The 23,081-nt window shown below is 51.2% G+C and overlaps 2 protein-coding genes across 2 annotated transcripts; both read left to right on the top strand.

The window, feature by feature from the left end:
* Window positions 1–7,468: 7,468 nt before the first annotated feature.
* On the top strand, window positions 7,469–10,418 carry LOC119097977 (protein adenylyltransferase Fic-like). The gene is given in 6 exon segments (XM_037220913.1): window positions 7,469–7,605; window positions 8,321–8,400; window positions 8,402–8,941; window positions 8,943–9,363; window positions 9,398–9,586; window positions 10,399–10,418. Coding segments are annotated over 5 exon segments (1,200 nt in total). The 5' UTR covers window positions 7,469–7,605; window positions 8,321–8,370.
* Window positions 10,419–11,794: 1,376 nt separating this feature from the next.
* Window positions 11,795–22,013, top strand: LOC119097976 (BRCA1-associated protein; the record flags this gene model as incomplete). The annotated part of the gene is given in 9 exon segments (XM_037220912.1): window positions 11,795–11,890; window positions 12,990–13,231; window positions 13,507–13,715; window positions 15,586–15,775; window positions 18,052–18,187; window positions 18,576–18,702; window positions 19,869–20,012; window positions 20,656–20,818; window positions 21,777–22,013. Coding segments are annotated over 9 exon segments (1,524 nt in total), but the record flags the coding sequence as incomplete, so codon positions are not given.
* Between the last annotated feature and the right edge of the window lie 1,068 nt (window positions 22,014–23,081).

Here is a 23,081-nt window from a genome sequence, read left to right as displayed (position 1 = left end):
CTTTTAGTGTGGCCATTGCCATAGGGTGTGGGTCATTCCAGTCAAGGGCGAACAGCAAACGCCTAAATTAACTCAAACAAACCCTGCCATGCATGGGTAAATGGGAGACCAGGTGTTTGGACCATTTGAGCTACTGAAAAAACAATAATGGTAATGTGAGTGTTCTGAGAAATGCTACATTTGAGTACTGCAGGCCCATATCACAAGACAAATTATATGAAACATACAGCTTTCTACAGGCACATGTTTGGCCTTAAACAAATGCTGTAATGCAAACACTGATGCAGAGTACGGGCCTCATTCAGGCTATTCTCAGCTTGTCAGAATCATTCATACACAGACCTAGATTGATAGCCTGATACCTAGACTGATCTGCATTAGGTCTGCCTAAGCAGGCACCATACATTTGTGGCTAATGTGGCCTCGGATCTGCCAAACCAGGACTCACCTCTGTCCTTGGCACACTTATGCATAACTACCACATCCAATGCAGAATTTCTGCAGCAAAGCAAATATTGTACAACCTAATAAGTTCCAGTTTTCAAGGAAACTTTGTGATGATCAATTTGTCAACCAATATCCTAACAACAATTAAGCCCATGTGCCGAGTTTTTGATAACCAAATATAATTTGCAACTTCATTTAATGTGCTTACCTGCATAAATAAGTTTTTGACCAGAAGCAATGTAGTCAGACCCCTTCTCTTTTTCAATCTTTTCCTTGAGTTCTCTGACCTGAAATTAGCACAAAAGGTTAATGGGTCACAGAACTTGAAGCATCAAGCAGAATACACTGAAAAGTACCTGCCAGACAGAAAAGAAAGGCACAAATAAGTACCAAAATGACATGGAAGACCACTGATGTATAGGAATCTTGCGATATGATCCTACAGAACACCATTTACATGGAACAATAAACCATTCAGAACAGGGCCACATGCATGAAGTCACAGTAAACATTTTTACCATAAGTATTTTAGTGTACCACTGGCATGCAATATTTTTTCATGGCTTCAGATACTGTACATGACATATGCAGATATATATTCAGATGTGTTTCCTTTCATACAGATAGCTATAATGTTTAATATAAGCTGCATGCATATCACAATGCATGCAAACTTGAATACAGGGGCACACATCCCAAGGACCACCATGTGTACATACCACTGATCCAAGCATGTGTGGGTTAGTCAGCAGCTGATTCCCAAGTCCATCCCAGAGTCAGGTCTTTCAAAAGTTTACAAGATCATTTGCACTAAGATAAGTGCAAACTAGCCTGAAAAACCTATCCTTTATGCCAGACAACTACTGAACATGTGCCCTTAAACTTGTACTTGTGAGTGCCACCCCAAGACCTGGGCAAATGCTGATTTGATAATTTTTGTTAAATTTTTTCTGAGTATTTTGTGCAATGGTCCATTAAAGCATCACATTGCCTTAAAACAAAAGCTTGTGAAAAAACTGTCTGAGTATTTTGGGCAATGTCATACTGAAACATCACATTTCCTTAAAACAAAAGATATGTAATGAAATTGGTGCTGACCATGCACCAAGCCCTGAGTACTGAGGCTTTCCATGTACAAGCACTGTAATGGTGGCCAAAATTGCGCTGCTATGCCAGACATGTTCACAATAACATGCAGTTTTAGCAGACCAGATTGCATATCATAAATGCAAAAAATATCTGTTTAGCTTTGAAAATGCCAAATAAATAACTAAAAGCAATCTCATATGGTTTGTCAAACCAAGTTGCTTGAGTTTTCTGGCAAGGCCATGTCTGTAATCAATGCAAGAGCCATGTTGCCTTCTGAAGGATTAACAGCATGATTACTATCACACAGAGCTCCAGTGTTTGGCACACAATAATGCCACCTGAATCACAAACCAGATGGAAAAAACAAGCAACAGCTTTTGGTTTACAGGTTCAGAACATGTGAAGAAGGGACTGCTATGCATGTCACATAAGAATACTTACAGAAAGGGACACCATACATGGCAAAAAGCACCCTTTATGGTGCACCAGTGTCTTCATTCAGTTAACCTGAATAATGCATTCAATAAGTGCAAGTGATAACAGAGAACATCATGCAAAACACACAACGATGCAGTGCAAGTTCTCTGCATTAATAGTTCATGGAAACAACCACAATGGTGGACAATATAACAATATAATCAACTTACAGACTGGGATGCATCGATATCTATCTGGAAGGTCTGCTGCTGCAAATTCTTCATTGTGATGAGCATTTTGAAGCAGTTATGAGCTGGCAAGGCCAGCAGCTAAGTGATCCAGATGTCGAGAGGTTGATTTCCGTGAGCACTGTTGTCAAAACACCGGAGTATTCTCCAGTAGTTCGGCGAGGTTGGACGCGGCACTGCCGAAGTCTTCTAAAGCATCTGGCGAATACAAATATCCAGGATCCTCATCGGATTTAGGCCACTCTTGCTGCCTCAATCCCACCGCCCAACCCAGTTCAGAGATTCCAATCGCTGAGCATTGGATGACGTAAACGCACTCGCGAACGTGAGGACCGCTTCTCTGGGACGACGCTCCCTGAGCACCTAACCGTCCAGAACCTGCTTCTGCGCCACTGTCGCAGGAAACGACTTGTCATTTTGGCGCACAAGCGCAGTAGTTGTAGACCCCTCTTCGTGACGTAACGGCTTGCTTCCGGCGGTACTATTTTGCAACCGTTTAAGGCACCATGACAATCCTCGAAAATTGCTGGTATTATTCACCTTAAACGCCCACTTTCAGACTTCCGGCATAAATTTTGTCAGTCGTTGTGAGTCTGGCTATATGCTTTTGACACTGTGATCATGCCAGTGAGAAGTTTTTAATATATCCCCCGTAACCATCTGTTTTAAGCCGGCTCACAGCTGGACATGACCATGCACTTATAGACCAGAGGTTTATTCCTGCACCCATTGAGCTTCTGCTTAACTAATCTGATGCCTGTCGATACGCTGTAAAGAATCAGACCGCATGACGTGCATGTAGCGTCATACATGCGTGAAGTACCACGGGGGAATCCCGGCGTAATGTCTGAAAGGCAGAATCCCTCCCTTTTCTTCCTTTCACCTATTGTTACACCATACGCGTACAATTTGATCCGAATCATATGTTTCTCTAAGTCCTAAAAAGCTTAAAATTTCTATTTGAATTAGCCAAACCTGCGGGAGAAATTGTATTTTACTCCCTGCTCATCATTATGAAAGAAATGCATTTCATTCACTTTGCTTTTGTTCTTTAATGTTTAAAACGCACTGACGTGTTAAACTGTTTGTGTTATAAATGCTACGTAAGCTGGAAACACTGTTGAAACAAAATATATGACAAGATGAAGCTATTTTCCCGCGTTTTCAACCGAACGTTACACTATGGCTTTTGATTTCTCCCAAAGTTTACCACAGCGGCTCTTTTCGAAGGTCACTTTGGCTTTGGGAATGGGGGAATAATATCCATGTGACAGGTACGTACGGCGGTTGCCGCGACGACAGTGGTCACTCCTACAAGGAAGAAGCGCATTGCTGTCGCGAAGCGCTAACAGCGTAATTTTGAGTCGAGAATGATTGAAGTTCAGATATCCTCATTATGCTTTGGCGGTGCTGCAGTCGCGCTGCCCAGTGTAATTTTTAGATGCAACGAGTCATGAGGTTTCACTTAAGTATGTTTTTGAAACATGCGGTAACGCAGGCGGAGGGACGGTACAGGGAGCATGTGCAAATCCGAGATCTACGATTTCCCTCTCTTACTCTTCCCCCTTGAGGTTCCGGGGGCCCAAAGATCCCTCGTAGCCTAAGAATAATGGCCCGAGTTGAGGGGGAACAAGGACCCAAAAGGCCGGCCAGAGGTCGTATTCAGGGGCCTTGGCCCGCAGGGTCGCGTACCACCATTGGCAGGCCAGAGGGCCCTGCGCGCTGATCAGGGGTACCCTGAGTTGGTAGAGTCTATATGTTGGTCAGATACGACCAGTAACGCACAGGTGGCTCCATGGTCGCCAGTGATTTGCAAAGCTGGGCCCAGTGACTTGCACTGGTCGGGACCCCTGTATCGGTCAGGAAACGCAGCGCTGAACAGAGGATTATGTGCTCGCAAGGGGCCGAGCCGACCATGGTCAGTGTTCGATGAGGCACGAAGAGGGGACGCTGCGGCCCGCTGGAACCGACTATTAAGCGCCCGGCTGGAGGGCATAAGAGCCGAAGGACTGACTGTAGGTCGCATTAACAATCACGAACCGCACGGTCGTGGCCTGAAATATCAGTTTAATGTCCTCCTGCACCGTTTGAGGACCCACTGAGGCAATGCGTTTACCTACGTTGACCAGGGGCCCCATGCCAGCACAGAGCTGCAAAAACCTGACAATCAGCACCAGCCCGCTAAACCGGTAGCAGTAATCGTCCAACCACAACCATCAACACAAGCCGTGTCAAACATGCCTAATGGAAGTGATGCACCTGCATCCCGTTTTGCGGTAATCAGCCGGGATTTCCATGGGAGACATTATTGGTCGCACAAATCAATTTACAGGATCTCTTCGCTCCCGAAGACGTACACAACATCCGAAGTCACATAATACCGACTCTGTGTCGATTACCGAAGCCTGGCTTCGGCGATTGACGCCAGACGAAATTATTATGATGTGGAACGAGAAGATCTTTCACCGAAACAGATCAGGCAAACGTATTGACGAGGTCTGTATTTGGCAGTCTGTGTTGGGGGTACTCCAACCCCACAACGTCACTCAGGAAATTGGGCCTAATCAGGGAAGTATCCTGCTTTCTAATGTATCTGACGCTAGTTTTTCCCACTTGGCCTCACCAATCCTATTTTGCGAAACACACAACAATGATAGACTTAACGACCGTAACACGCGAAATATTCGTCACAAGATTATACTCCACAGTCACGTCTGGGACTTAGGGCCCATTTCTCAAGCAAAGGCAGAGCCGAGATGCACGATTTTCATTGGTAGGGACCCTTCAGTCAATGAGTGGTTCCCGTATCAGTCAGCGAACCACAGAGCCTAGTAAGGGTCAGGTATTTACAAGGGGCTTAGCGTCAGCCTTGGACAGTGTTCAGGGTCCCGCAGAGGAGCCGGAGGGTCCCTCGAAATCGATGATCAAGTGCCCGCTTGGAGGGCAAGAGGGCAGGGCCGGGCCATCAGATGTTAGTTAGAGGGCCTCTTACACCGACTGGAGACACCCTGGGGCAATTCGGGTCTCTATTTCGGTCACAGACCACCAAAACCGAGCAGTTGGCTCCGTGTCGGTCTGGGAGCTGGGGGCACATTTCCCAAGCAGGGAAAAGGTCAAAACCCGCGATTCGTGGGTTGGTGTCGGGTCGGGTGTGGGTCGGGTCCTTGCAACAATGAGGGTTTCTTTACTGGTCAGGGACCCACAATGCCTGATAGAGGGCCCAATGTTCGCAATGGGCCTCGAGTCGACCAGGGCAACATCTGTTGGACAGGGACCGGGACGGGACCCCAAAAGCCAGGGGTCCTTTGCGTTGGTCGAGGCCTTCTGGCAATGCAAGTGGAGATGAAAGTTAACGATGTGAGTCCACAACGCGATAATGGAAGGCAGTTTGTCAGGAAGGGCCCCGGTACCGAACGGAGGGCTCTATATCCCATTTCAGCCAGGGGTCCGTTATGCCGAACTGTGGTAGTCTCTTTGCCAATTATGGGACACCTGCAATTATAGTGATCTTTTGTATAAATGAGAACCCTGCGTCTATTTGGGAACAAATGGTCGGGTCAGGGGCCTCTGCCGTCAGGCAGGCCAACATTGTATGACGTGTCCCTTTCAGGGTTTTCTGTATCGGCCAGAGCATCCCGCCCCTGTGTCACCGGCATGACAGCCAGCGAGCACTCCACGCTGTAAACCGAATGGTCCTGAAGCCCCTGACCGGGAAATATAATTTGTTCCCTATTGGTCTATACACTGGATCCTTTGCCCGGAAAAAAGGATTTCCGTAATGACCAACAGGCGGATCACAATAAGTTCAGAATGAAAAAGGTCAGTAAAATATATCGATCGATCCTTGTTCAGGATTATCATGTGAAGCAAATTGCATAAAGCAGCTTTGGGGCCTACGTGCTCACAATCTTAGTAGCAAGAATATCAGAGGCTAGGGTTGTAGTTTTCATGAGACCGAGCGGCGTACTGGCGGCTGACACCGAGTGGTGGGCGCCTGGCGCCCGAGAACATCCATCGTAAAATAATGCAACCAAAAGTTTTAACAAATGAATTCATACTGTTCAGAAAATTGGACTGCAGCGCATATTCCACTTGAATAGTTTTGAGCCTATCCTCTGATAAAATATGCAGCGACAGCAGCACGAACGTAGATTCCACTTTTAGCTGTCCTTGTTCCACCATTAAATTCTTGCAAAGGTTCACAGTGTTATAAATGGTAATCCGTTTATACCATAAGTCTGAAAATTTCACTGGTAAAATAACACTCCCAGAGCACATTGCAGGCGTTCAAATTGACATTTTAAAGAGTTTCAAAGGTGTTTCCTCCAGAAACATTGCCGTTTTTCCCCCATCCGTTCGCCACCGCCTGGTGTAAGACGCAGGACCGGCGCCGCCCTGCCTCTGCAAACTGCAATGCCGGTGTGGGGGTTTTGCTGTTAGACTTGCGAGCGCGCATGACCAAACCTGGGTTATGTAACTCTTCCCCTTCTCGATTCTGAACAAGTTTGAGTATTCTGATGCTTGATTCCATGCATAATTTGCTGTGGCCACGCACGTAAGATTTGAAAAGACACGTAAGCAAAGCATATATATATAATGTGAGTAATAATAAGAAAATCAGGCACAAACCCAAGAAGTTTTTGGCCATGCCCCCTTATGATAACTTCTTTGAATCTGCTCCCCAATCATTTTCAGAAATCGACACCCATGTTCGGAGCCGCATGAATACTGCCGGCCCACTTGATTTGAAGCGTCACGTTTTCTTCAATTAGTAGTCCAGCTTTCTTCATTTAGTGATGACAACTTCGGCGCAGGTAGTTCGTTTATCAAAATGATTACGTGTATTTACGTATGTAGCAGACTTGTGTACTAAAATCGAAGTGTGAGGCGAAGCACCATACGCAAACCTTTTCTCCGTGCGTCCACACACCAAATCCTCATATAAAGGGCATTGTGTGTCCAGAATACGCTGAATCACTTTAACAGTTCTGTTCTCACAGGGAAAAATTTGGTTGCTATTTGTGTATATAGCTTCATAGCTGGGTCAAGTATCAACGACCATTGTCCCTTTTGCGAATCAGCACGAGTGGTTACTTTTGAGAAGTGATTTTGTGAAGTCATGAAAACTAGTGACACATAAATTGATTGATGAGGATCTGCAGGAGCATGGTGTGAGCATGTCCAAGCTTACATCAATAGTAGTGTTTTTGGTAGGTGTCTCTTGCACACTGCTGAGCTCACTCATTTTGGAACACTTTTTCTGGTGGACTGATCGTTGGAACAAAGCCAGGCTCTTTTCTTCCTCTTGAAGATGAACTTTATCTGCATACTGACGATCTTAGTCCCAATTTCCTTAATCCTGGAACTGAGTTAGCCCCCAAAGACCCTAACCATGATCAAAAGAGTAAGTACATAATACTGCCTGCCACGGGGGGCATTTTTTCAGTTTCCTTCTGTCATCATGTCATGGGCACAATGCTTTTATGATTGATCAGTATGAAGGACAAGGCAATTGAAGTGATAAAATGTAGTCATAAATACCACAAAATTTGAATGTGTGCTTATACTACACATGTTTCAGTAGCATATGTTAGTGATAGTTTAATCTGATTCACTCATTCATGAATAATGAGCATCTGCTACAGCTCCATGTGAAATGCTTTATATTAAGTAATTGTTTTCCTTTTGATGTGCTTGGAACAGCTGCTTCTGCTGGTCTTTCTGCAGAAAACTTCTGCTGTCAAGGTTATGATTGACACTGGTCATGATCCCCTGCTACTGCATGCATTGATTGCATTGGGGCATATGCATAGTTTCTGAGGGTAGTTGGCTAGGAATCCCCAGCTTTTAATTAGTCTCCCCCCAAAATAAGTAGCCACTTCAAAAAGGAAATTGGTCAGTTAAACTCAATTTCTAGTTTAAGTCTAGTTTTGGCCACATTGGGGCATTAGCACCCTCACCCCCACATTTTTGATGATTTGCTGAAACTTTTTAGTGCAGGTTATTTGGTGGTGATGCATGCAAAATTGAGCCAACTGTCACTTGAAATTAGCAGGAGCTCTGTCTCAGTGCAGATGCAATCACTGCAGCCAAAGCAACTTTTGCCTTTCCCCTCGCAGCTAAGAATGCGGAGTATGAGGCCCGCAACACTCTACAAGCTGCAGCCCAGATGTGCCAACTCGGCAAGCTGGAGAAGGCTGGGAAAGCTGTTCGAGCACGCACTGGCACTCAGCCCTCGCCATCCAGATGTGCTGACTGAGTATGGTGAGTTCCTGGAGCTCTCAGACGTGACGCGCGCCAACCATCTGTACACGCGTGCCCTCATCTTCGCGCCGGGCCACCGGCGGGCGCTGCAGAACCGACAGCGGACGCAGCCGCTGGTGGAGCAAAGCGACCTGGAGCTGCTGCGGCGCATCGATCGCAAGCTGCTGGAGCTGGCGAAGGTGCCAGACAGCAGCTCGGCACTGCGCCGCGTCAAAAAGGAAGCCTACTTTCAGCAAATCCACCACACGGTGGGAATCGAGGGCAATACGATGACGCTGGCCGAGACGCGCATGGTCGTTGAGACGCGCATGGCTGTGGGCGGCCGCAGCGTCATGGAGCACAACGAAATCTTGGGACTGGACGCTGCCATCAAGTACATCAACACGACTCTGGTGCACCGGATCGGCGACATCACGCTGGATGACCTGCTGCAGATCCACCGGCGCGTGATGGGTCACGCTGACCACGTTGGCGGCCGGACAGTTGCGCACGACGCAGGTGTACGTCAGCGAACACGTGCCGCCGCCACCCACACGCATCACGCCCCTGCTGGAGGGCTTCATCCAGTGGCTGAACGCGCCGGAGACGGTGGCGCTGCACCCGGTTAAGTACGCGGCGCTGGCGCACTACAAGCTCGTCTTCATTCACCCGTTCTCGGACGGCAACGGACGCACGTCGCGGCTGCTGATGAACCTGATCCTGATGCAGGCCGGCTTCCCGCCGGTTATCATCCGCAAGCAAGACCGTCACATCTATTACCGCTGCTTGCAGCTGGCCAACGAGGGCGACGTGCGGCCGTTTGTGCGCTTCATCGCCGAGTGCGCCGAGAAGACGCTCGACGTCTACGTCTGGGCGACCAGCGAGTACGTGCACAAGATCGCGGCGTCGGAGGCCGAACGCCAGGCGGGCCGCACGCCGCGCCGACGCCGAAGACGCGTTCGTGCGCAACTTCAGCGGCGACGACCTGGTGGGGTTCGGCGCGCCGGTCGCCCACCGCGAGCCGGGCGACACGACGGGGTACTTCAGCGAAGAGGAGGCGGACAGGACTATACATACACCGGAAGATGGGAGCGAGCATGTCATCAGTGTAGAGGAGGTGGACAGGTCGGTTCCGGTGCCGGGTGAGCGCAGTGCTAAGGACGTGGCAGAGGCGGGCAACCGGACGTCTCAGGCGCGACTCGGCCGGACTGCTGGCGTTAGCGTGGAAGGAGTGGAGCAAGCCAGACATTATCTGGAAGGCCAGGGTGATGATGCGGTTGGTGCAGATGGCGAGCGTAGGCCAAAGCACGTATTGGACGGGGAGTGCAATCGGTTTATTGGCGTAGAAGGGGTAGAGAGATCGAACCAGGTGCGGAAAAAACGAAATCGATCGTGACATAGATGTAGAAGACGTGGACAGATGACGGTAGCCTTGGGGGGCAAGCCCACCTGAACCTTAGGAATGCATTGGGTGTTGCCGTTTTAGTGGCTGTGAGGATATATAAGTGCACACTATTTTGCAAGCTGTATGTGCTCACTTTGCAGTATTATTTGATATTGATGTTACGTTTTCTGCGGTGCCGTGATTGTACCTGCTCCGCACGCTGAGAGACGTTCGGCTCACTTCCTGAGCATTGGGTATTGGCATGCTGAGCTCTCTGAGAAAATCTGCCGTATTTCGGAGGTTGGTTCCTGAGATAGACGCGACGACCGTCTTGATCGTGGAGGACGTCGTTGGCGCTCTGACGGAATAATCTTTATCTTGCGACAACTGTACAACTACCAAATATGGACTGTGGGTGTACTTTGGGGCCGTATCATGTCTTTATCCCTAGATGAAGGGGATTGAGTGGTGTAAACCACGAACATGCTGCAGTTTCGGTATGTAGGACGCGATGATTTCGTTTTTGTGAGTTGAACTGTGCCAGTGCTGCTTGTCTCTACATATCCGCAGTTCCAAAAGGGTTTAGGTAGCACTTGCTCTGACGCATAAAAAACGACATGCGATTCGACTACGGCTCAAATGGTGGACGAGTGTGTTTAATAAACCAACTGATACACTTGAAGATTCTTTGGATTTCAACTAAGTGTCGTCCAGCGTACCGCACGTATCGCTGTGAGCTACTGGTCACATCTGAGGCCATGTGGCACAAGTATTCCATTGAGCCTAACTGGCTGCAACAAACAGCTGTCCAGGAGTGTCTATGGGCAGGGACTAAAACACTGACATATGAAGCGGTCGTGCTCATTCTCCGAAACTGCTCCGAAACGAAAGTTCTTGCGTACAGACAACTCGTATCTCAAAAGCTATTGCTCCGACCTTTTCCAAACCTTCGCCATTCGATTGGACATACCTTTTAGTTGCGACGCATGCCATGCAGCCATAGACTATTGTTTTTGTAGTGCATAAGCGTGCGCACATTCTTTACACAATATTTTTGGTCCTACACATTACGGCAAGAACATTTCGACATATTTTGTGCGAAAGGGCAAGGTCTCATCTCCCTTTTTGGTGGGCAGAGGCACACAAAGTACAATGTACAATACATATTCAATTGGGTAATAGGCCCTACAATCGCGCCTTTGGTTGTCGGATCCGGTAGGCCCTTTAGGCTCCTCCGGCCTTTTCGAACACTGCCTCTGGCCGACTCGAGGCCCCTTGACAACACAGAGCCCATGTTAGGCGCTGCGGGGCCCCGAGCAATGTAAATTGTTGGCTCCGGCTTTTCCCCGCTTGGGAAATGGGCCCTTAGGCCCATGCCGCCACGGAGCCGACTGTGGGTTACTGGTGGTGTCTGACTGGAATATAGGTCCTTGTCGACTCAGTGGGCTCCTAATCAGCGGGGACGGCCATCTGGCTGGCATTGAGGTGCCCGCCCCTGCGGGGCGGGGACTATGAATGAAATCTCCAGCTTGCCTTTCGGGCCCCTCTGTGCCCTCAAATCAGGCTCCAAATCGTAGGTTCTGGGGGGCCCTTCGAGCGGCCTCGAAACCTGAGGGGGGACACGTGACCCCTTTGCCCCCTGCCCGCGCTACTGGGGAGTGTCCTACAAGTATTATACCACCACCTTGTACTCAATCGCTTGGGAAAGGTTCCAAAGCGGTCGGGCGTTCGATATCAGAACGAATGTGTTTGCTTCATGTCTGTTGACCTGAAGCCGCCAATTTTATTAAACCCGCATGTCTGCACTGGTTCTTTCAGTTAGCGTCTAGAATTGCAATGTGGGCAGTTCTGGAGCGCCGAGTCCCAGGGTGGGGAAGTTGTATAGTTGGCAGTAAATTAGAGGAGTTTGTCCAACTCTCCGTTGTCTGATTGCATGGCCTTGGTGGACATCGGAGATGCCGTGCTGTGCTTGATGAGTGCGCAGTGATGTCCGTATCGCTTTGTGCATTCCGTTTAGAGGTAACGAACAGTCGTAATCCAATAGATTTCGAGCACTACCTTGGTAAGTCTGTGGGATTTTGTTGAAGTTATAACCAGGCCTTTAGACGCCAAGGCACGTGTAGCTGCTGAAGGGCACCCTAACTGATGCTATCACGGTACGGTCTATTGGGTTGTTTTGATTGAGCGGTTATCTGTACTACCATCGGATGGTCAAAGGGTTGACGAGGGTGATTTTCAAGGTTAAAGGATTTTCAGACTTATTTGTCATCAGAACCAATTAGGTGCCCAATTTTCAGAATACAGAAAGGCACATAGCGCCCGAACATGCAGCAGCAACATCCAGGTCATAATTTCAGTGCATGTATATTATAAATGCCCGCATTCTATGCTCAAGGTTGGTGTATGGTCGGCACCAATTTCACCATGTAGGGAGCCAACCGTCCCAGGAAACGTGATGAGGGGGTGACTGCAGGCAAAAGTGCTTACCAGTTTTTTCACAAAAATTAACATTCCACATCAGTTGACCTGACCTCAGTTTTTCACCCAATGGTTAGCTTCAAGGCAACATATGGATCCAGTTATCATGAGATAAATAGGTCATAGAGATTGTATGTATGAAATATATTTTTAGCTTTATGAACATAAAAGAGAGAGGTGTTACATCTATGATCCAGGCTTAGTGTGGTAGAACATGTGATCAGTTGAATGGAACATAGTTAATGATCACCGTTTAGAAAGATGCAGAAAATAGATAGCAAATATAGCAGTTTTGTGCTCATGTGCTTGTAGGATATACATGGCATGTCTGCACTTGGACTGTTGTAATTTTCAGTTTTAATAAAGCTAAGTGCACTTCTAACTGGTGACTAGGGCATAACCAAGAGTCTGTGGTGTGATATAGAAAGAAACCAATTATCATGCAGCTGACTGTCAACAATCTGTTTCTAAGTGTAAAAACTGTATTATGCCTTCTGTATTGTAAAACCCACAACATATATAGACAACATTACACAAATGTGTACACAGAGCCTTCAGCTGCAGATGCACAGACCCCTCAAGAAAATTAGAATATTCATCATAAAAACTGCTGACTTATCACCTAGTAAGCAATTTGCCAGCTTAGGGTTGAGGTCTCCTCAAACTTTTGCTTCAATTCACAGCCCCGAAGCTGGTAAAGATGGCATCAGGAGGCTCTGCAGGGACCTCAGAGTTGGGCCAGAGTCACCCTGGCCGACAGCGCCGCCAGCACGACAGGCGCGCGCTGGCGCATGTCACTGTGGAGACGGTGGTGCCGCAGCTGGTGGACGCCGCCGCCGGCGCTGCGCGGACGTCCGTCCCGCCGTCCGACGAGCCGGCAGGGTCAGAGTCTGCACGCGCCGACTCGCGGGCGGCGGCCGTCACCGATCCAGCAGCAGCGGCCGTCACCGAGCCGGCAGCAGCGGCCGTCACCGAGCCAGCGGCAGCGGCCGTCCCCGAGCCGGCTACAGCGGCCGTCACCGAGCCGGAGGCGGCGCCGTCACCGAGCCGGCGGCGGCGGCCGTCACCGAGGCGGCGGCGGCGGCCGTCACCGAGGCGGCGGCGGCGGCCGTCACCGAGCCGGCGGCGGCGGCCGTCACCGAGGCGGCGGCGGCGGCCGTCACCGAGGCGGCTGCGCTCTGCTGGGACCGCGATCGCGAGCCGCCCGACGGTGACGTGGTGATCGGGCCGTCCGGCAAGGCCGTCTCGTATGCCGACCTGGTCAAGTCGGGCCGCGAGCCGTCGCTGCCGCTGCGGCCCAGCAAGGAGGGCACGCCGTCTGATGAGGCGTCGCTGGACCAGAAGCCGTTTATCTCGGGAAACCCGTTCGTCGAGGTCACCAAGGGCCTGCTGCACCTCTACAAGGAAAAGTGAGAATGGTGGAGCACAGGAAGCTAGACTCGTTTTTGAGCTAGGGGGGGGGGGGAGTGAAAAGGTCCATCTCAAATAGACCGTGCAGGGGTGGAAATTTAAGTTCCAAACAATGGAACTTATGAGTCAGTGAGGGCTGCTCCAGCAAAGAAAGACATGAATTTTAAGTTGGCATGGTCATAATATCTTAAATATCAAAAACAATTTCACATCTTTGGCCATTACACTGAAGCAGAATACATTAAGACACAGTCATTTCATAAAAGTGTGATGAGCACCCAAAACTATGTAACAACTATGTTTTGATGCTACATTTTGGATATCTCTTCCACAGGATTTTGTTAACATAAAGCAAAGCAAAGGAATCAACAGCAAAAACAAAACAAAACAATCAATAAGCATAACACATTCAAGCAAAGGAAGTCTTGGACTTCTGCACATTGACACATCAGCAAATCAAACAAACAACATACATACTTTTGGCCTCTGTTAAGATAGGGCCAAAAAGTGCAAATGTTCATTGATCAATAGATCAGTAATCACACCTCTACAGAGCAGAAAGGACACTACTAGCTTGAATGGTGCCTGTACATTCCAGAATGGATCCTCCACAGTTGATAATAGGCCTTCTTCAATCATAATGTCCATCTGAAGGCCAGAATGTGCCATCTAAAGGCAAGCATGGGCTTTCTACAGGCAAGAATGGCCCTCTAGTCAATAATGGGCTATTAACAGATCAGAATGGTCCCCTCAAGTCAATCTTCAGGTCGGAAGAGGCCCCTCTACAGGCTCAGAATTGCCCTCTTTTGGTCACAATGGATGATAAATAGGCCAGAATGAACCCTCAGTGGGCCAGAATGGACTTTTAAAAGCTTACATAATCCTTTTCTGGCTTAACATGGGCCCTCCATGGGCACTCCAAATAAAGGGAGGGGGACACGGCCCCCCAGCTTTCAATTGGGGGTGGGGAGGAGGGACTGCCCCACCGCTCCTTGTTCGGTTCCTGTGTCTTTTTGTTAAGTCGAAGTGTACCATAAGCTCGTTCTTGTGTCGCCCCTGATAAGGGCCGTAAGAATGCTATGTGCTTAACGGACATGTTGCCTGGTTTTGAACAGCTTCATGGGGCATGTACAGTGATGATCAATGGGTGACAGAGGGCCGTATGCTCCAGCGAACTATTTGGCATGCAAACCACAGCCGGAAGCTTGCCACATATATATGCATAGCGCTGGAACTTTTGAGGCTGATTGCGCAAGAATGCGTTCGAGAGCAGTCGCTCGAAGCCCTATCTCACTTCTGAACCGCTTGTGGCCAGCAGCATATTGCATAAAGAGGTGGTTTCCTTGAGTACGTTAAATTTTCTCCCTCCGATCAAGGTGATTTCCCAATTTTCGAAACTTGTCTCGGTTTTTAAGATTCTGCTTACTGGGGGAATCCTGGTTATGAGGCGCTTTCAGGAACTGAGTTCAGGTTGAGGACCACAATGTGGTCTTAAACTTTTATTTACTCATAGTAAAATGGTCTTCAACCTGTATCCTCACATGTTGGTTGAAAAATAAAAAAATACGTTGTTCAACCTATATTTTCATCATGTATAGGATGAAAGGATGTATAGGCACTAGGTTGGTATATGATTTAATGCTTTAATGAACTATTGGGCGTCTTGAGATCACTCATAACCCCCTTCAGGAATGCCAGATGCGCAGGGACGATCCCTCTCGTCAGGCTGGCATTGCCACGCTAGGCCCTTGGCGATGTGTTAAACTAATGACACCGAAAAGGAAAGAAGAAACTGAACGCCGAGCGTGCTTGGAGAATGTCGCGCCCGCCTCTGCTCCTGGGGCCACACCGGCGGTGTTCGCGTTGCAGCGCGATGACCAGTCTGGAGGAGGGCACGGAGAGATCGGAGATGATCTGCATGATGTCGGTGCCGGCGAAGATGGTGATCCACGACCTGCTCCAGTTCACGGCCCCCTGCTACCCGGACATCGAGCGCATGCGCATCATCCGGGACAGCACGCCCAACCAGTACATGGCACTCATCAAATTCCGCCATCAGGTATCGACATTTTATTCATTTATTTGGTATCCACTCATTCATCTAAACATTCAACGTGTGCTCCTTCATCATCGACGTTCAGGGACGGGGGCAGTAGGTAGGGTTACTCACACAGAAAGTGGCCTGGCGGGCGGCCTTTTTCGCGAAAAAAGCCCGTTATGGCAGTGTCGCAGCCATACGTGGCATTACATGCAAAATAGCGCCCAGTACTCTGCTTTGTATTTACAGCAAAATCCACACCGAGATTGTAGGTGAAAAACGTGGTGTCTGCCTGGCACTCGTCGGGCCACACCCCATTGAGTTTTGCTCAGAATGCGACACCATGGTGGCCGCCGTGCACCTGGTCCCTAAGCAGTGCACGCTGGGTGCCATGGAGCAGGGGAGGCTGTTATCGCTTCCATGTCTTCAGTAGTATCGTGTTTCTTCGAACTCCTAATTTTGGCGTGTGTACCGAGCAGTTTTTACCGGCAACATTTAATCAGGTGCATTATAGTATAGTGCATCCTGTAACTAGTAAGGGGGGAGAGGGGCACCTCCCAGGGGCTACTCACACGCACGCCCCAATGCTGGGCGAGCCTCCTCCCTCTACCTGTGCTGTGTTGTGTCGCTCGTCGGGTCCCTAATTAAGGAAGATATGTGAAGTAAATTAACAGACCTATTGCAAGAGGAAGTGAACGCCATATGGCTGTAAGGTTTATATTTTTATTTGAGCATGATTTACAAGCGCACCTGATCGTAACGTTTCACTGTCCAAAACCTCTTCTCTCTGCCTTGTTACGCTTCCGCTTCATCCCACCAAAGCCGTTTCCTCCCCGTCATGCGAAACGTAATTTATGGACGATCCCTAAGGTGCATAGCATAAACAGGCTTCTGGGGGGGGGGAGGGGGGGGAGGAGGGGGAGGGGGACCCTGGTTGCGCCCTTGGCTGTGTGGTTTTTGGCACTCTGTGAATGGCTGTTAAAGACAGGTATTCCAACACTATTTATGATGGGTCAGTTATGCGAAGAAAGTCGCAAGATTCATTGCGATTGTTATGAAATATTTTGTCTTACCACTGTGATAAGATGATATTTCAACCAGCTTGTTTGTTTTAAACACGAGTTTTCATGTTATCCGCTATCTCTTCCTCAGCCGTGGTCAGCCAAACGGCCGTCTGACATTACGGCCTGGCGCGCCAAGGGCTGTCTGTCAAACATTGTCTCACTAAGGCTGGATACCGTGGTCAGCTACATGGCTGCCTGGCATTGACGGCCTGGTGCGCTAAGGACTGTCTGTCAAACATTTGTTCACCAAGGCTGAATACCGTGGTCAGCCAAATGGGTGCCTGACATTGACGGCCTGGTGCGCCAAGGGCTGTCTGTCAAACATTGCCTTTCCAAGGCTGGATACCGTGGTCAGCCAAATGGCTGCCTGATATTGACGGCCTGGTGCGCTAAAGGCTGTCTGTCAAACATTGTCTCATCAAGGCTGAATAAAGGGTAGCGGTTATCCCAATAGCTATGTTTTTGACATTGACCATGTCCCATCTCATTGATATGGTCAAAGACGTACTCTTACCACCGTTATTTGCAATTTCCGTTGTGATTTGTATGCAGACTAATGACAACATGGGCGAGTATTGGCACCTTGGTAGCGGGGATGCAGGTCTCCGTGAAAATTATGCAGAGATGTAGTAGGGCCAGTGATAAATCCGGACGTCTTTCTAAATTTATTGGCAGCAAAGAACTAGAAATTATACAAAGGAATAGAGTTTGGCGCTTGTTAACCTCATACAAAATATCTTTCGTCCCTAAGTTTCCTGTTTTCCAAAACAAAAGCTAGATTAGCGACGTGCGACCCGCGCCACCGCCGCGCGGCTCCTCCGGCTGTCAACGCCTGTGTTGCTCGCGACCGTCCCCAGTTTTATGGGTAGTTTGCGGGGGCGTGGATAGAGGCTAACAGGGGACGCAGAGTCGTTGAGTATCGAAGTGTTGGAAATGGAGTGTACCATTCAGTTCCTTCAAGTCTGTGACTCAGTGATGTCATTCATCGCAGTCAGGTCGCGATCCGGTGAAGAGCGCAGTGTTGAAACTGGGCCACAAGGAGCGTCACGTCTGCTAGTCTCGGCGCGTAGTGCTGGTCGGGCGCAGCCCATTCAGTGCAATGCTTCTCCGCTGATCGGCTGCTCCGGCGTCCACCAGGATACTCTCGCCGTAGTCACAGGTGTGCGACCGCGGCAGAGGTGCGGTCCTAATTCGATACCCTCTGTGTCTCCGACCGGCGCCCTGCCCCATCAGGCCGCGGCTGACGAGTTCTACCGCAACTTCAACGGCGTGCGGTACAACAGCATGGAACCGGAGACGTGTCGGCTGGTGTACGTGTCCCGGGTGGACCTAGTCAACGAGTCGGACGAGGCGCGTCTGCCCATCCCAGGTATGTCGCTGGTCGGTCACTCGCAGCTGCCCGCATAAGGGAGGGAGGGTGGGGGCGAGCGAGGGAGCGAGGAAGGGAAACGGAGAGTATTTGGGCGACCGGCCGTGGAGGAAGGGTGTGACTTCGATTTTTTTGCCACCTCAGTGACACTGATTTTCGGCATTTTCGCCTACCGCGTCAGTTGTGATTTTTGCATCGGTGGTGCTTTTAGGACATCAATAACGCTAGATATGAGTGTTATGGCGTGACACTCCGGGTGAGCGCATCTGCCGACGGTTGTCGGACGGTACAACGAGGACGCTTTATGGAAGGGTTCACGGAGCTGCCCACCGTGCCCGGTTGTTTGGCAGGGTTCACGGAGCTGCCCACGTGCCCGGTTGTTTGGCAGGGTTCACGGAGCTGCCCACGTGCCCGGTCTGCCTGGAGCGGATGGATGAATCGGTCAACGGCATCCTGACTGTCCTCTGCAACCACTCATTTCACGGGAGCTGTCTGAGTCAGTGGGGCGACACCAGGTGAGTCGGAGTCGGATCTCGCCGCTCTAGCCGCTGTTTGTTGATGATTGAGCGCCTCTTTTGGAGCTTTGTTCTGGGAGAGATCGTTGATATTGTGGTGTGGTTGCCGAACAAGCGTTCGTTGCTTGGTCCGTTCCATGTCTTTCGACGCTATAAGTGCTTACTTTATTTCGCTTTGTTTCATCTCCCGTCTTCTTTTTAGACGTAAGTTGAATGTTTCTTTGTCGGCTTGAATCAATATTGTTTGTATGTGCTCACTCATGTGTCTGGAAGTATATTAACATGTGTTGCTGTCATTTGCCTGTACCACTCTGCCATACAGCGCCATCTAGACGCTTTTGTTCTTCTCGTTTGTATCCCAAATATGGCGTGAGGTCAGGCACACAATGAACACCTGATCTGTGTTTGCCGTAAACCATGAACTTGCCACCCACGGCACCCGATTTACTGTTTGGTGGACCGGAAGTGTGTGTGGGTTCGTATTACGTGGTCCAGTCACGGTGTTTGGTGGGCTGGTAGTGTGTGTGGGTTCGTGTTGCGTGGTCCAGTCACGGTGTTTGGTCGGCCCGTAGTGTGTGTGGGTTCATGTTGTGTGGTCCAGTCACGGTGTTTGGTGGGCCCGTAGTGTGCGTTGGCTCGTGTTGTGTGGTCCAGTCACGGTGTTTGGTGGCTGGTAGTGTGCTTTGGCTCGTGTTGTGTGGTCCAGTCACGGTGTTTGGTGGGCTGGTAGTGTGTGTGGTTTCGTGTTTTGTGGTCCAGTCACGGTGTTTGGTGGGCTGGTAGTGTGCGTTGGCTCGTGTTGTGTGGTCCAGTCACGGTGTTTGGTGGGCCCGTAGTGTGTGTGGGTTCCTGTTTTGTGGTCCAGTCACGGTGTTTGGTGGGCTGGTAGTGTGTGTGGGTCCGTGCTTTGTGGTCCAGTCACGGTGTTTGGTGGGCCCGTAGTGTGTGTGGGTTCGTGTTGTGTGGTCCAGTCACGGTGTTTGGTGGGCCCGTAGTGTGTGTGGGTTCGTGTTGTGTGGTCCGGTGACCGTGCCATGCGCTGGGTGTGGCTGTGGCCCGGTCGCCGTCTCATCTGACGGACCACACAGTGTGTGAGTGAGGGGTTTGTGCGGCTGGGACGCGCTGCGCACGGTTCTGGCGGTGACGGTGGCTTCCTTCCCCGCCAGCTGTCCCGTCTGCCGGTACGTGCAGACCCCGGAGGAGGCCGAGGACAACTTCTGCTTCGAGTGCCAGGCCAGCGACAGTCTGTGGATCTGCCTGATCTGCGGCCACGTCGGCTGCGGCAGATACGTCGGCGGCCACGCCTACAGGTTCGGCAGATCGCGCCGCCTGACCCGCTGTCAGCTGACCGGCGTTACCCGTGCTGCTGTCAGCTGACCGGTGCCGCCTGCCCCACTGTCAGCTGACCGGTGCCGCCTGCCCCGCTGCCAGCCGACCGGCGCCGCCTGCCCCACTGTCAGCTGGCACGTGGCGCCGCATGCCTCGCTGTCAGCCGACCGGCGCCGCCTGCCCCACTGTCAGCTGACCGGTGCCGCCTGCCGCGCTGTCAGCTGACCGGTGCCGCCTGCCCCACTGTCAGCTGGCACGTGGCGCCGCATACCTCGCTGTCAGCTGACTGGCGCCGCCTGCCCCGCTGTCAGCCGACTGGCGCCGCCTGCCCCACTGTCAGCTGGCACGTGGCGCCGCATGCCTCGCTGTCAGCTGACTGGCGCCGCCTGCCCCGCTGTCAGCTAGCACGTGGCGCGGTTCAAGCCGTCGGCGATGTCACTAAGTTATTGCCCCTGTCTTCGGGGCAGGGCCAGTGGAATGGACGATGCGCGGGATTCGAACCCAGACCGTCGCGGACTGCGGCAAGTTGTTGCAGCCCGTGGTCCATTGCAAGGTTTTGATAGCATGCAACCTCAACGATTTGTTCGATTGTCTGAGAACATTGCCTTGACTTGTCGTTGGCAGTCACTTCTTGGACACGGGTCATACGTACACGATGCGTGTGGGGAGCACGCGCGTTTGGGACTACGTGGGCGACAACTTTGTCCACCGGCTGGTGCAGAACAACGACGACGGCAAGATGGTGGAGGTGGACGACAACGGTCACGGGCGTCACGACTCCAAACACGTGAGCCCCTGCCGCACTACTGCCCTGCTGCAGACAGGGTCACGGGGCATCAGTGACCTCAATCATGATCTTTTGTGCTTCCTCTTCGTCATGCTACTGAACATTGAATCCGCTTCCGGCCTTTCTCTTTTCTGCACTCATATGTAACGTATGCGACGTTTGGCGGCTTTACTGCCGCGATGTTGGCATCATTGCCTGTGCCAATAGTCTGTTTCCCCGCTGTGTGCTGCACAGAAAAATGGCCGAGGTGCGTTGTCCTGCCGCTGATTGTCGCACGGCTGACCGCTTCTAACCGCCGCTGACCCCCACGGACTGCTGCTGACACGCTTCTGACCCGCCGCTGATCGTTGCCACCGCCACTGACCGCCGCTGACCGCCGCTGACCGACGCTGACGCCACTGACCGCGCTGATCGCTGCTGACCGCCTCTGACCACCTCTGACCGCCACTGACTGCCTCTGACCGCCGCTGATCGTTGCCACCTCTGACCGCCACTGACCGCCGCTGACCGCCGCTGATGGCCTGACCGCCGCTGACCGCCGCTGACTGCCGCTGACCGCCTCTGACCGCCTTGACCGCCGCTGACGGTCACTGACCGCCGCCGATCGCTGCTGACCGCCTCTGACCGCCTGACCGCCGCTGACGGTCACTGACCGCTGCTGATCGCTGCTGACCGCCTCTGACCGCCGCTGACCGCCGCTGACCGCCGCTGACCGCCGCTGACGGCCACTGACCGCCGCTGACCGCCGCTGACTGCCGCTGACTGCCTCTTACCGCTGCTGACCGCCGCTGACCGCCGCTGACCGCCACTGACCGCTGACCGCCTCTGACCGCCGCTGACTGCCGCTGACTGCCTGACTGCCGCTGACTGCCGCTGACTGCCGCTGACTGCCTCTTACCGCTGCTGACCGCCGCTACCGCCACTGACCCTGACGGCGGCTGACCGCCTCTGACCGCAGGGCGGCGACTCGGAGGAGAAGCTGGAGGGTATCCAGCTGGAGTACACGTACCTGCTGACCAGTCAGCTGCAGTCGCAGCGCCAGTACTACGAGGAGTGCATCGCACGCATCGAGAAGGACGGCCAGAAGCAGGCGGAGGAGCTGCGCGAGCGCACGCGCCAGGCTGTGGAGGAGACGCACACGCTGCGGGAGCGACTGCAGCAGGCCGGGCGGGAGCGCACCGCCGCCGACAAGAAGGTACGCAGGTGGCTGCGCCGCCGCGGGCGGACGTCAGGGCACGGCCGCAGGTCAGCCACAGGGCGCCGCATTTGAAAGACAATGTGCGTGGGGATGGCACCCTTTTCAGCCGACGCATCGCAAATGGGACTCGCGTTTTGGTTAACGACTTCTTCTAATGTGCAGCACATTGTATGTTTCATCTGCTGAGAAAGTCTTCGAGTTTTCCATTTCCATACGTCCGTGATTGAACCTTTATGCTGAAATACTTGCCTCGTGGCATGCATCTGCTTGCGAGGGTAAAATTCAGCGTTGCTCTGTTTGATTTGGTTTCATCGAAGTGTATGCTGTAGACATTGTTTTTGACTATAACAATGTATTTCAGATGCGTAATTAACTAAATTGGACAGAGTGCACTCAAGACGCGTAATATTACGGTTCGAATAAGCATTAACCGTCCACTAGAGTCGTGTCGAGTTTCGTTGGAACAGAATGGCCGGCAAGTGTGCCGGTTCAGTGCGCCGTTATGCTTTTGATCCATTATACCAGCGGAAAATCAAACCCCGTGTCAGAGCGGACCTCTCTATATGTGAAGCTCCCGTGTGCAGGGTACTGGCGACCGTGTTATAGTTATCAGTCCCGGTCACTTCGCGTTATCCATACTTGCACTTGTCCAATATTTCCACAGTTTCTAGAAATGTTCTGCATCGTTCTTAAGATGTTCACTTCCAGGGACGTAGGCACTGATAACGAGAACAGTTCCTCAAGCTGAACCATCAACAGAAATAAATGTCGTAGTCTCTTTCCAAAATAAGGTCCTGGCAATCCCACTCCGGGCTGCGTTCTTTTTTTCGAACTGCGCTGTCATTCTTGGAACTGCAAATGTGACGCGTCGAGAAAAACCACCAACCGACCGCTGGCTCCGGTTGTCCGGTACAAAAACTCACGTCATGGCCCGGGCTTGCCGTCCTAGCCGTCCGTAGCCGTCTGTAAACCTAGCCGTCCGAAGGGAGCGAGCCGGGCCAAAGTCAACCTTTTTGGGACGCAGGCTGCCTCGTGTTTCATGTCATATGCGCCAGCTACCGAAGC

The sequence above is a fragment of the Pollicipes pollicipes genome, unplaced genomic scaffold, assembly GCF_011947565.3.
Source record: "Pollicipes pollicipes isolate AB1234 unplaced genomic scaffold, Ppol_2.1 Scaffold_4740;HRSCAF=5597_pilon_pilon_pilon, whole genome shotgun sequence".
Taxonomy (NCBI): Eukaryota; Metazoa; Arthropoda; class Thecostraca; order Pollicipedomorpha; family Pollicipedidae; genus Pollicipes; species Pollicipes pollicipes.
Note: the sequence above shows the minus strand (reverse complement) of the source record. Positions and strands in the feature narration are given on the sequence as shown.